Consider the following 12,122-nt stretch of genomic DNA (forward strand, 5'->3'; position numbering starts at 1 on the left):
CCAAAAGGTTGGGCCGTAGTCGATTGCCTAAAATCGGCCAACGTTAGGTCAGTGTCAATCCCCGACGCCGGCCCTCATTCGGGTGCCGAAGGTCGGCCGGCCACTTTTTGGTCGGCGAGAAAGGTCGGCCCTATCTTTTGCCACACACTTTTTTTTGCTTGGGTTCTCCTCACTTTCAGCTGGCGCATGCGCAGAAGCGACGGATCATCCCAAAAGATGGTCTGGTACCATCACTCGACTTCTGCGGCACTTTTCAAAACTGTGCGTTTGAACCTACTCCTCGAACCTGCAGGGTAAATGCTGCTCAAACTACGAACTGCCACCAAATGTAGTTCAAAAGATAGGCACGATGGAGGCATGCGCTGACAACAGCACTGGAAGCCCACCTGTACCTGGTACCAGCAGTACGAGTAGTCAGTCGTTTGCAGATGAAGCAGACATCTTTCTGTGATTGTGCCTGCAGTCAGGCAGGACGTCCACAGCAGTGTCTAGTCAGTACTTTCCATTTCGCAAAGTTAAAAAAAAAAAAGAATAGTTTTTAGAACTTTAATATATTCAATGGTTTTTAGTAGAAAAAAAAGTGCGTTCTTTCTTTTTACATTAGTTATACTTGTTTACAAACTGAATAAAATGTACAAAAATGAACTTTTTGGCACATAAATACATTTAGCGGTTTTTAGCGGGTTTTGAGAGTTCTTGTTGCAGGATTTCTATTTTTTAAGTTGGCAACACTGATCGGCAGTGCTCCATTTTGTTCCATTTTGGAATCCAGTGCTAGAAGGAAATTGTGCCTGTCCGCCTAGCTTAGAGACTGTGCTTAAAATGGATTCAAGTGGGAACGCGTCCACGCGAACGAAAGCCAGCGGCGTCGCTTCTGGACCAGCGGTCACACCGCTGAGGCAAACTCGAAACGCCGAACAAGCGTCGGACAAGCACTGCCCTGACGGTGCGACTTCTCAACACGACAAGCTGTCAGGGAAAAGCATGCCATCCTTCGTGCTCAAGAGTACCCTGTCTCCTGATGCTCCCGAGTTTGTTCCGAGGCACTTCCGAGTCCCTCTGCCACAGGAAGTTGCCAAGCCGTGCCCACTTTCACCTCAGTCACAGGATGCCAACCAGTATGCAATGCTGGGGCTCATGAGCTTCATTCAGGACGTAACGCTGTGTCCTGCGGAGTTTGACTCCAAAATTGAGGATTTGACCAGCACACTGAATGGAATTACGGATGCAAGCGGCCTGTGTCAAGTTGTTGACACCATTTTCGAGCAGGGCTTAAAGGAAGCCAACTTTAGGTATAGCGGGGCACGCTTGTGCAACCACTTGGCGAGCAACCTTCATATTCGTGGCGTGGAGGATTTCACAAACCTGCTCCTGGACCGGTGCCACAAAGAGTACGTCAAGCAGAATGACTTGGGGTCCGATAACTTAATTGATGATGCCTACCTACGTGGGCTACTCCTCTTTATTGCCGAGCTGTTCTCGCAGATGACGTTCTTGCGGGAAGGCAACTCGTACAAGGTGAAGCACCTGGCAGCCTTCATTCCCAACATGATGCACGCTCTGCTGCAGTCCCTCACCAAGGAAAATATCAAGAGTACCATCCAGGTGCTGAAGCTCATTGGTGCCTACCTGGAGAACTATGAGAAAGTTGGGTCGGCTTCAGCCGACAGTAGCGCCCTCGACAGCGTGTTTCAAAAGCTCCGTGAGATCTCTCTAAAGAAGGCCGTCGACCCGACCGCGGCGTTGATGGTCCGGAATGTCCTTGAGCTCCGCGAGATGAACTGGGGCCGCTCTTCGTCATCTTTGAGCTCCCCGTCGGCTGGCCCAGGCGAAGACAGCCTTCCCATTACGTGCGGCCCCGACGGTGTTCCAGTGTCCAATGAAGAGGAGAGGTTTTTCCATGAGCTTCTCCTCACAGAACAGATGGGGAACCTCAACGTGTCTGATGGAAGCAGATACTCCAACAACTGCTGCAATGACGACATGGATGATGAAATCGCGGCAGCCTATGAAGAATTCCTCAAGGAGTCGGGACAATGAAGCACTCTCCATGTCTGCAAGGGGCAAGGGGGCGGGGACCAGGGTGGCCTGGCCAAGAATTGCGAAGATGGGGAAAGTGTGGGGGAGGACAGTGCCCGGTGTTTTTTTAAGTTCATTTATTTCTTGTTGTTCTCCTTATGTTTGAGTGAATTTGGAATGGTGAACAGTGTGATGAAACTTTGCGCTTTCATATTTTTTAAGTAGGCCGGGTTGGGGCCTCTTTCAGTTACCTCAAGTTTGCTTTATTTCTTTCACTTTACTTTTTCTCTATATCACCATGGATGGGTCACGTCACATGGTGTCATGACATGATTCAGGCCATTTGAATATAATTCAGAAGCAACCTTGTACATTATTGATGCACAAAGTGTGGATTTTTGGACGAGGACTAATAAAAACAAGCCATTTTGCAAAAAAAATTAAACAGGCAACTGTGGAATTAGAATAGGTATGAAGTGGTGCGAGAGATTTCGAAAGGGGTGATGGTTCCTAGTCTTAACTTTTGCCAATGCAGTCCTGTGTATGAGAACAGAGGTCCGAGCACGGTTGGAAATTAAGCAGCGCGGGGTGGATAGGCTTGCTTTGGGAGCTCATGGGAATATGCCAAACCAGGGTGCGCAGAGTGACTTGGGATGGTTTTCTTTTGAGAGCAGGGAAGCTAGCATCAAGATAGCGTTTGAGCAACGATTGAGAGAAATGGGAGGAAAGCGGTGGGCTAGGAAAGTCTTCAGCTACCTCTACATGAGGAATGTTGACACAAGATGGAGAAGACGGGCAAGAAAATTGGCAAACAAATATTTGAACAGCAGTAGGGGGACCAGCCAGGAATTATCAATTAAGAAAAAGGTTGAAGAATCAGAGAGGGGTTTAAGGATAATGGAGTAAAAATAGACTTTAAAAGGGTGGAAATAAACAAACGAAAGTTAGCTGATTGGTGGCTGAAAGCTAGGCAAGAATAGGTTCAAACTATATTATAAAATGGCTAGGCGGCTTGTGACGCCGCCGCCCGATTCAAAGGGTTCAGCCTTATCCATCCATCCATACCAATACGTGTGTTGCGCGCGCGCCAAACATTTGCAGGCGCGCTTTTCCATACGTAGTCCTTTTTTGATTTTCTGTTGGTTTGAAACACCTTCAAGACCAATAAAAATCGCGGAGGTTGCCTGCAAGCGGCTGCTCCACACGCGCGAGGAGCGTCTGCTAGCATGGCCTTCGGATCTCAGAGGCCATGCTGCTAGGTCTCGCGCGTGCTGCTGATGTGCGTCCCGGCTACAGCCAACACTGTACCCCGGCGGAAGAAACTTGCTCCCAGTCCAGTACAAATAGTGCCTTTCGTTAATCGTTTTTAGCTTTTCGTACATCATGTATGCTTGTGTTTGGCAAAAGCATGGCATCTCGCTGCTCATGGCGCTGCCTCGCACGAGAAGCGAATAACCGCTAGCACACTGAACACTGGGAAACCGACGAACAGAGGCCTTTTTCCTTTCACAGAAACGACTGAGTGGAATCAGCCATTCAAAGAACACTGCTGTTTACACTGAAAGTGAGGCGTTGATGTCTTGCGTGTTAGAGGGTCGGTATCATGCAAACCCTAGAAAGAAAAATAAAACTTGATGCTACGGAAATTATCGAATGAGGAGAAGATGTTGCTACGTACCGCATAAATGTATGGCATGATATGAAGATTTTACGAGTTCACAACAAAGATGAAAGTGGTAAAAGAAATACTAAAATTCAGCTCTGCAAGCACATGATAAAGAATGCATCGGATGCTAAACTGTAGTTTATTTACTGGTATCAGCCTAAATACATTGCTGTTGGTTTATTTTCCACATCTTAGGCAAGACAGGAAAAAATGTTATAAAAGTGCGAATAAACCAATAAACTTCGACTTTGCTACCGCAGTCCCGTTCAATCATCGTACACTACTTATGCAAGATAGTCCAGCCGAGGGAGGAAAAAAAAACGGTTGGCGGGGTGGTAGCAGCTAAAATGACCCCACCTTTGCCTTTTGTGCTCCCCTTTCTTTTTGTTGGGTTCGTTTATTTTATTTGCTCGCTCTTTTCACAAGACTTGCTCTCTTGTTTCCCTGAGTGACAAACAAACGTTGGCGGTCAGAAATAGCGGTCCTGTGTACTTCACCATGCCCGGCGTGTTCTGTAAGGCTGGAAACAGCGACATCTGTATCGGTGTCTCTTTGCAGCTACCTATTGGATCGGCAATTATTAAACGAAGTGTCTGATACGTCCGACGTACCCATTCGATTCTCGTAAAGATACGGCGGACGTCGATATACAGGCTCATGGCTATATGCACATCGAACGCGTTTGTCACCGCGACTCCCGATGAGTATCTAAGAAGAGTTCATCCATTCTAACAGAGATCACGGATCACGCTCTTCACTCAGGATTGTGTACAGCAAGCTTCGCTTGTCACGCATCTGCAGGCTATGCGACGTACTGCACCAGCTCCACCAGTTGGCATCGAGATACGCACATAGCAGCTTTCGTTTCGCACTAAACTATCACCTCGATCCGCCTGTAATGGAAGCGAGCTATTCCTAGCATTTACGCTGCGTTAGGCCCTGCATCGACCTCCAAAGATTGAGCGCCGGCACAAAACACACACCTCGCCGTGCAGAACATTCGGCCATCTAAAGTATGTATATATGCTGTATGTGACATATGTGATATGCTCGTTCCTCACATGCAAACAAAAGAAATAGAATGATCCTAGTTAAATCCTTCCTTTAGATTCTACCTCAGAGCTGTAGGTGGCAAAAGACACGCCGAATCTACTAGAAGCCTGCGCAGTTACAGCGGCGAGCTGCACGTCGACTCGTCGAGATGAAGACCCGCTTCGCCGCAATACATGTGTGCACAACCGGAAAGCCAGAAGCGCGAATGATCCATTTCCCTACAAACAGCAATAGTTTTTGGTATTTAGAGGAAGTCTAGGCAAGTACTCAGCCTGCATCTTTTTCTCGTCGTTCAATTTAAACGCCCGCATGCTCGAGGTTAGCGTGGCCTGAACGAGCGCGGGAGATATGCATGCGTCGCCGGACTTCGGTACGCGGTAGAAAATGTGAGCTGCACATTTCGTTGCAGACGCTGATTCTTGGAATTGTGCAGAGAGTGTCATGCAAGCGATCGTTGCGTGTTCCTATGGCTGGCCTACCCTGATGCGCATAGCTCCACTGAAGAGAGGACGGATTTTCATAATATTGGGTGCAAAATCGATGGTATACCAGTTCTCAGTGGAAAAATTCTGCCTTGACCATGCAAAACTCATTTAGGTGTGGTCAGTAGCTAAAAGTTTGAACAGTTCGCCTTTCAAGTCCGCGGCCAGCGCTGGTCCGGCGGAGCGATTTTCCACGCTACATCGCTGTCTTGCTAGAAAACCTACCTAGGCGGCGTTTGACATTCAGCTTCATTTTGTGGGCCCCGTAAAGTAAAGCAACACCTTCAGAAACGCACTGTTCAAAAATGTCTTCTCTTTAACACTTTCGCTACAGGCTTTCCAACAAAGGTGAACGCTGATAAGACACTCGAGTACTACAGTCGAAGCCAAACACCCGCTTGTTTTTTGAGATCTGTAGAATCGACTTCACGGTTTTTAAATTTATGCTACCATTTAGAAAAGTTCACTTTCTGATCGCTGGGACATTAGACCCACATGACAGCACTGTCACGTAAATAAGGACCACACAAGACTGAAAGCTTATAAGCGTTGTGTTGGTTTTTATGATGCATACCCGACTAATGCGGCCATGCACCAAGAATAAGGTTTAATGTATTTATTTTGTGTGTAATGACTAGTGTTCTTTAGGATGTGGCTTGTTCAGGAACGTTGAGTCATTTTAGGAAACCAAAAATGCAGGGAATTCGGACTAGTGCAGTCTCTCCTAGGATCATACTGGGATGGAAAAGGATGTTGCAAAATTGTACAAAATGTTCTCCTCCTTTTTTCTCGAGTCTGGCACAGATGTAAGTAAGACATGGTTTATTGTTAGTTCATATCCACACTCCTTGCATATTCGTTTGTCATCTTTCATAAGTATGAAGCTGTGTGTCATGTGTGGGTGTGTCTTTTGTGAAGATTACCTGAAATGTACTCCATGGTGTGTTTTTGATGACTGCATGATTTCCATTCCTCGATCACAGGTTTGACAAAGTTTAGTTTTTTGTTTATTTCAATGTTTCAAAAATCCTGCCATTTCACTCTCAATGTTCTTTGTACAAGCCTCTTGGTATCTTCATGCAGCATATTCACCCTCTGTAAATTAACGTTGTGGTAAGGTAACCTGGTTATTTCTTTTCATCACCTTTCAAGACAGCTGTCCCGCTTTCATAAAGTGTAGGGCTTCTGACTACAGGAACTCCTTGGAAGTCATAATGAGACCCATAATCATGAGCTATCTAAGGTATGCATATATATGCCCATCGCTCAGTGGAATGGTGCCAGCACGCTGTTAGAACCGGTCTTGTGGTAACAACAACCATTGTCTGAGGTGGCCCTTTAATGGGCATTGGAGTGCCATGCAACTGCAGGTACTGACAGAACTCTTGATTATGCTATGTGATGATGCCGCCCTTGCATGCATATAGGTGTACATTTCAGAATCTGCAGTGCACCACTTGACCATTTGCCACCAATGTTTGTGCAAAAATGTATTTTTCATGCATGTTAGCCATTATGATTAACAGACAGACCCTGTGCACAAGCCAAAAGTACCACGAGCCAACTGTCACGAGACCACACGACATGGCAGGAGCTGTTAACTCGAGCTTACAAAGTTATAGTTTGAAATATGTTGCGGGACGTTTCAGCTTCAAGTAAGAAATCTTACTCCAAGGCCATGGAGGCATGTTTGTACAGCTTGGTTAATGCGAGGCTTACTGAGGTCTATGCCAGGTTGCCTATCACATAACAGGGCCGCCTACGACCATATGCTAATGAGTATGTGTGAGATAACAGAGACATGAACTAAGGAATTAGTGATTAAGTTTGTAGCAAAGGGCATGTAAATGAATGGGAATCCACAGTGGGATCTGCTGACAAGAGCCATTAATGCTGGTGCATCATACCCTTACAGGTGGTGATTAGGTGCCTCCCTAATTTTTTGTATGCTCAAGGCTTTTCATTTTCTTCATTCTTCCAGGTGAGGAAGATGTGAAAATGATAGCATCAGGAATGCCCGAGACCATCGTTAACAAGGATGCTGATCTGAACAGCTTAAAAAAATATTTCACAAAAGATGGGTGACTAGTAATGCTGGCAACAGTGTAAGCTAAGTGGAAAGGCATGAAATTGAAATGCAACAAATGCAGATATGTTGCGAGACAACCAGCCTGTGGTGTGCGACATCTGTCTCTGTTAGTTTGATCAAGTGATTGGCTAAAGCAGATGGGGCTTGTGGTTTTTTTTTTTGTGAGAAGTGCAGTCTAGTAGCATAGATGCAACCTTGCCCATTAACATATGGAGTGCAGTAAGTCCATTTTTTTTTGTAAGTTGTTCATTGTTTCTATGCAAATATTACGAGAACTTCCTAGAGGATGTTACTGACATGTGAATATAATGTGCAATAAAACTGGTTTTTTTTTTTTGCTATGTGCTTTTTCTTGTATACATTAGTTCTGTGAAGGAAATGTAATGGCGTGCATTTTATTACTTGACTCCGTTGTGCTGGCTCGGTAGTTAAAGTGCCTGGTTGCTGAACCCATGGATGCAGATTTCATTCCAGCCACAGCAGAGGCATTTCAATAGAGGCAAAACAATATGCTGTCATGCACTCTGCAGTGTCAGTGCATGTAAAAGAACCCCACTTGGTCAAAATTGTACAGGAGCCCTCAACTGTTGCGTCCCTCATAGTTGTTTTAGGATGCTAAACCAGATATTATATATCACTCTGATTAAAATGCTATTCATGGTTAGTTAATCACACACAAAATGACCAAATTTTTCTGCAATGGACAGCAGCTGTTGTACAATTTTATTTTAGTCTTCATGAAGAATATCACACTGGCTCGACATGGCTTTCTGTAGACCCTTGATATGTCACAATCACACACCCAATTATGTATTTATCTGTGGGCACCTGTGCATGCATGTAGGGGACCATTACTTTCCATTTGTCAACTGAAATGCATGATCCACATCATTCTTGTAATCCAACTGCCTGCTATTTGAACTGTCTAGCAGTGATGCAAGTTTCAAAAAACTGCATTTAGCAAATTAATCCAAGCGGGTAACCATGCCAATAACTGCTTTGGTTTCATCTTCAACAACTGTTTGAGAACTACAATTAGCCAAATGTTGTGCAACATAGATGAGGTTCCAAAATCTAAAAACCAACACATCCTACATGTGGCATGTAGGGTTTCACATCCTAAAGTGACACATGTAGCTATGAAGAATACTGCAGTGGAGAGCTCTAGATAAATTGACTCCCTGGACTTTCCACTTTGCGTTGACATCTCACAGGAAACAAATGCGGTTGCATTTAGCCTCCACTAAAGTGCGGCTGTTATCACTGGGATTAAATAGCACGACCTTGGGGCAAGTAGCTGTACCTGTCATTGAGATGTGGCAGTGTGTAACCTTTCCAGCATTACAGCTGTCACATGCATGGCAGATATTCATGTTCAGCTTTGGACAGAGAAGTTTAAAAGTGTACCACTTGAGTTTGTCTAGCATCAAAAAGCAAAAGAAATTAAGGGAAAAACTAAAAAAAAAAGAACATAATACATTGAAAAAGCACTAGTTATTAACACATAAACCATATTCGTTCCTTTATTAATAATAAAGTGGCCTTCAACAATAGTACAAAGCCTGAACATTTAGGAAGATGCTATGCCAGGCAGCTGATATATTTCCCAGAAGCCTGAACCATTTCACCTGTAGTAATGCGTATCTCGACAGTGTGGGCTGGGCACGTATTTTTCTGTCTACTCCAACATGCAAAAACTGCATCATGTGTATTCCCAACAACTTTGTGCAAGGCCAGGTTAAAGTATTGCTATTTATTTTTTTTTTTTCGAACCTTCAAAACGCACTAACGTAAACAACAGGCGTGTACTTTGCAGAAACACCACATTTTCCGAGTTTTGAGCTCTGTAGTGCAGTCTGATTGTCGATGACTTATTGTCGTCGACTGTTGCACAACGCGTGTGAATCTCATCACGCCACGTTTTTGGACTTACCACTGCACCTAATAAATACTAGCATGCACTCGGAACATCGGCGATCATGAATGGACACGCTGATGTCCGTCCGGACATCGGCGCATGCATCACATCATAACGGCACACTCGTAGTCTCACACAGCACTTTCGTTACGACGTAGCATGGACATCATTAACACCTCACGGAAAACACAAACCGGTGCCTACACCTCCATTTGCACAACAAACAAGGATGACGCGATGCTTGGGCTAGAGACACATCGGCGGTACCCAGCTTTTTCAGCGCCGCTTGTATGTATTTAGAACTTGCAGCACCACAAAGCACATAGAAACTACAATACGAGCAGAAAGCAACGCGTTACGTGATGCATCTCATCGCAGATTCAAGTGAGGAAACTTTGTGGAATCAAAACTACATAACTAACGTCGTAGACGATCATCCACATGACGAGGACTAAATGAGCGGGCGTGCGGGCTGCGGGCTGGCTGTCAACACCGCGATTACATGCGCTTGCGCTCTGGTATGTCGTGCTTGCCACCCTGTCGCTGTCCAACTCACGTAAATATATCACCCATTTTAGGCACTATTCTTGCCACTGTACTGTTGTTCGTAATTTCACATTTCACGTATGCATGGATCCACCGTGCTTGGACTACTTGGACCTTGCACACCTCGTATCAACTTCAATTTGGCTACATTTGGCTGTCGCTACCAAGTAACCATAGAGTTAATACAAAGCCTTTGTATTAACTCTATGCAAGTAACCACTACAATCTACACATCCGGCTTTCCCGACGTATCCCAAGTCCAAACGGCCCATCCCCATCCATCTACCTTGCGTATCCCGGAGAAAACCCTGCCAACTGGGTCCGCCCGCCGTACCTCTGAAAAATATTTCCCTGGTCCGTCCGACGTATCCCGAAGAAAAACGCACCGGGTCCGTCGGATGTACCTTTAAGACCATTGATCGGGTCCGTCCGACGTACCTTTAGCCTTTTAACAGTTAGAACCCGAACAATGTCCGAGCTGGTTATTCCTCGTCTCAGCTCCGACAGCCTCAAAGCTATCTTCAGATGTTCGCGGTGTTCGTATTATATTGTTGTGTTCGAAGTGCTGTGTTCTCGGTCCGTTCTGAGAATAGAGCAGTGGACAGACCCTCGGCACTCCTCTCCACGCGTCGCCGCGAGAACTCGCTCCTTGTCCGCGCCCAGCGGGACTTCCCTCACGGCGGGCTCCCTCACCCTCCTGTTGTTCAGGGAAGCAAGTCCCATCTGTGGACGCGTGCGTTCCCTCCATTTTTCGGCCGGCCAGTTCGGCTTTCACCTCGGCCGAGGCTGGTCGCACCCTCTTGTCTGGTTAATAAACAAAGTTAACAGTAGCGCGTACTTCTTTTCTGCATTGACAACGCGCAAACACGACAGTGGCGACGAGAAAATGGATTCTACAGACTACCCGCGCTACGCAACGCTATTGACACGCAAGGGTTTCCGAACCAGATACCAGAATTCAACGGCTCGTGGTCATCGTGGATTGGATGCCTTCAGTTCTATTTTGAAGCTAACATCAGCGACCCAGCCTTGAAGAGGGCTAATCTGCTAACGTTGTGCGGGGAGCAGACTTACGACACTATCTGCGCCCTTATCCAGCCAAGCACACCAGCGGAAGTGCCTTATGATGACATTGTTGAAGCACTTCAAAAGCACTACGACCCGAGGCCATCAGAAGTTTACAGCTGAGCCCGCTTCCAGCGACGAGATCAACTGGAAGGCGAAACTGTAAATGCCTACGTAGGAGCGCTCATGAGGCTTGCAGCTGACTGCAATTTTCACCAAGCCTTATTTTTTAAGACCTCAGCGATGAAAAAAATTGTTTTATCTTGACAAATTATTGTTGTGAAGTATGAAGGGAATATCCCCTTCATGGATCACTGCCTTGTCGTGGCGGAGGGGCTTGCGAAACTCGATGAAGTCGTGAGCTCTGCTGTGTAGGGCCACCCAAGATAGACAGGTCACGGCAGAGAGTTCTGACAAAATGTGATTCACTGGAGAAGGTAATGGCAACCCACTCCAGTATTTCCTGCCAAGAAAACCCTATGGCCAGTCACAATACCATTAATGATATGGCGCCGGAAGATGAGCCCCCCAGGTTGGAAGGCGTCCCACATGTTACTGGGGATGAACAAAGGGCGATTTCTAGTAGCTCCAGGACGAATGAAGTGGCTGGGCTAAAGCCAAAAGGACGCTCAGTTGTGGATGTGTCGGGAAGCGACCGGAAAGTCCGATGTTGCAAGGAGATATATCACATAGCAACATGGAATGTAAGATATATGACGCAAGGTAAACTGGATATCGTCAAGCGAGAAATGGACAGATTGAACATTGATATCTTAGGTATCAGCGAGCTCAAGTGGACCGGAATGGGAGAATTTAACTCCGGCGACCATTATGTCTTTTATTGTGGGCACGAATCCAAGAGAAGGAATGGGGTCGCTCTCATAGTAAATAGAAGAATGGGCAAAGCAGTGCTAGGGTACAACCCCAAAAACGACCGAATGATGTCACTTCGGATCCAAGGTCACCCTTTGAACATAACAGTTATCCAAGTCTATGCACCGACCACTACTGGTGAAGAAGCTGACGTTGAGAGATTTTATGCGGACCTACAATGCCTTTTAGATCGCACCCCATCATCAGACGTCGTTTTTCTCATAGGAGACTGGCATGCTAAGGTAGGGAGTGAAGAAATATCCGGAATTACAGGCAAGTTCGGTCTTGGTGAGCCAAATGAAGCTGGGCAGAGGCTAGTAGAGTTTTGTCAAGAAAACAACCTGACCATAGCGAATACTCATTTTCAACAGCACAAGAGGCGCCTGTACACATGGACTTCACCGGACGGTC

General features: G+C 46.0%; 1 protein-coding gene across 1 annotated transcript; it reads left to right on the forward strand.

Annotated features, from left to right (window-relative positions):
• The first annotated feature begins 783 nt into the window (after window positions 1-783).
• LOC146183656 (polyadenylate-binding protein-interacting protein 1-like) lies at window positions 784-2,436 on the forward strand. The gene has a single exon (XM_084608741.1). The coding sequence runs from the start codon at window positions 823-825 to the stop codon at window positions 2,038-2,040; it is 1,218 nt and encodes a 405-aa protein (XP_084464867.1). The 5' UTR covers window positions 784-822; the 3' UTR covers window positions 2,041-2,436.
• The last annotated feature ends 9,686 nt before the right edge of the window (window positions 2,437-12,122 follow it).

Source organism: Amblyomma maculatum, chromosome 7 (genome assembly GCF_055883805.1).
Source record: "Amblyomma maculatum isolate TAMU_Amacu chromosome 7, ASM5588380v1, whole genome shotgun sequence".
In the NCBI taxonomy this organism is placed as follows: domain Eukaryota; kingdom Metazoa; phylum Arthropoda; class Arachnida; order Ixodida; family Ixodidae; genus Amblyomma; species Amblyomma maculatum.

Bases quoted from the DNA above. Each gene is read 5' to 3' on its own strand.
- LOC146183656 (XM_084608741.1), top strand. From the start codon at position 823: ATGGATTCAAGTGGGAACGCGTCCACGCGAACGAAAGCCAGCGGCGTC.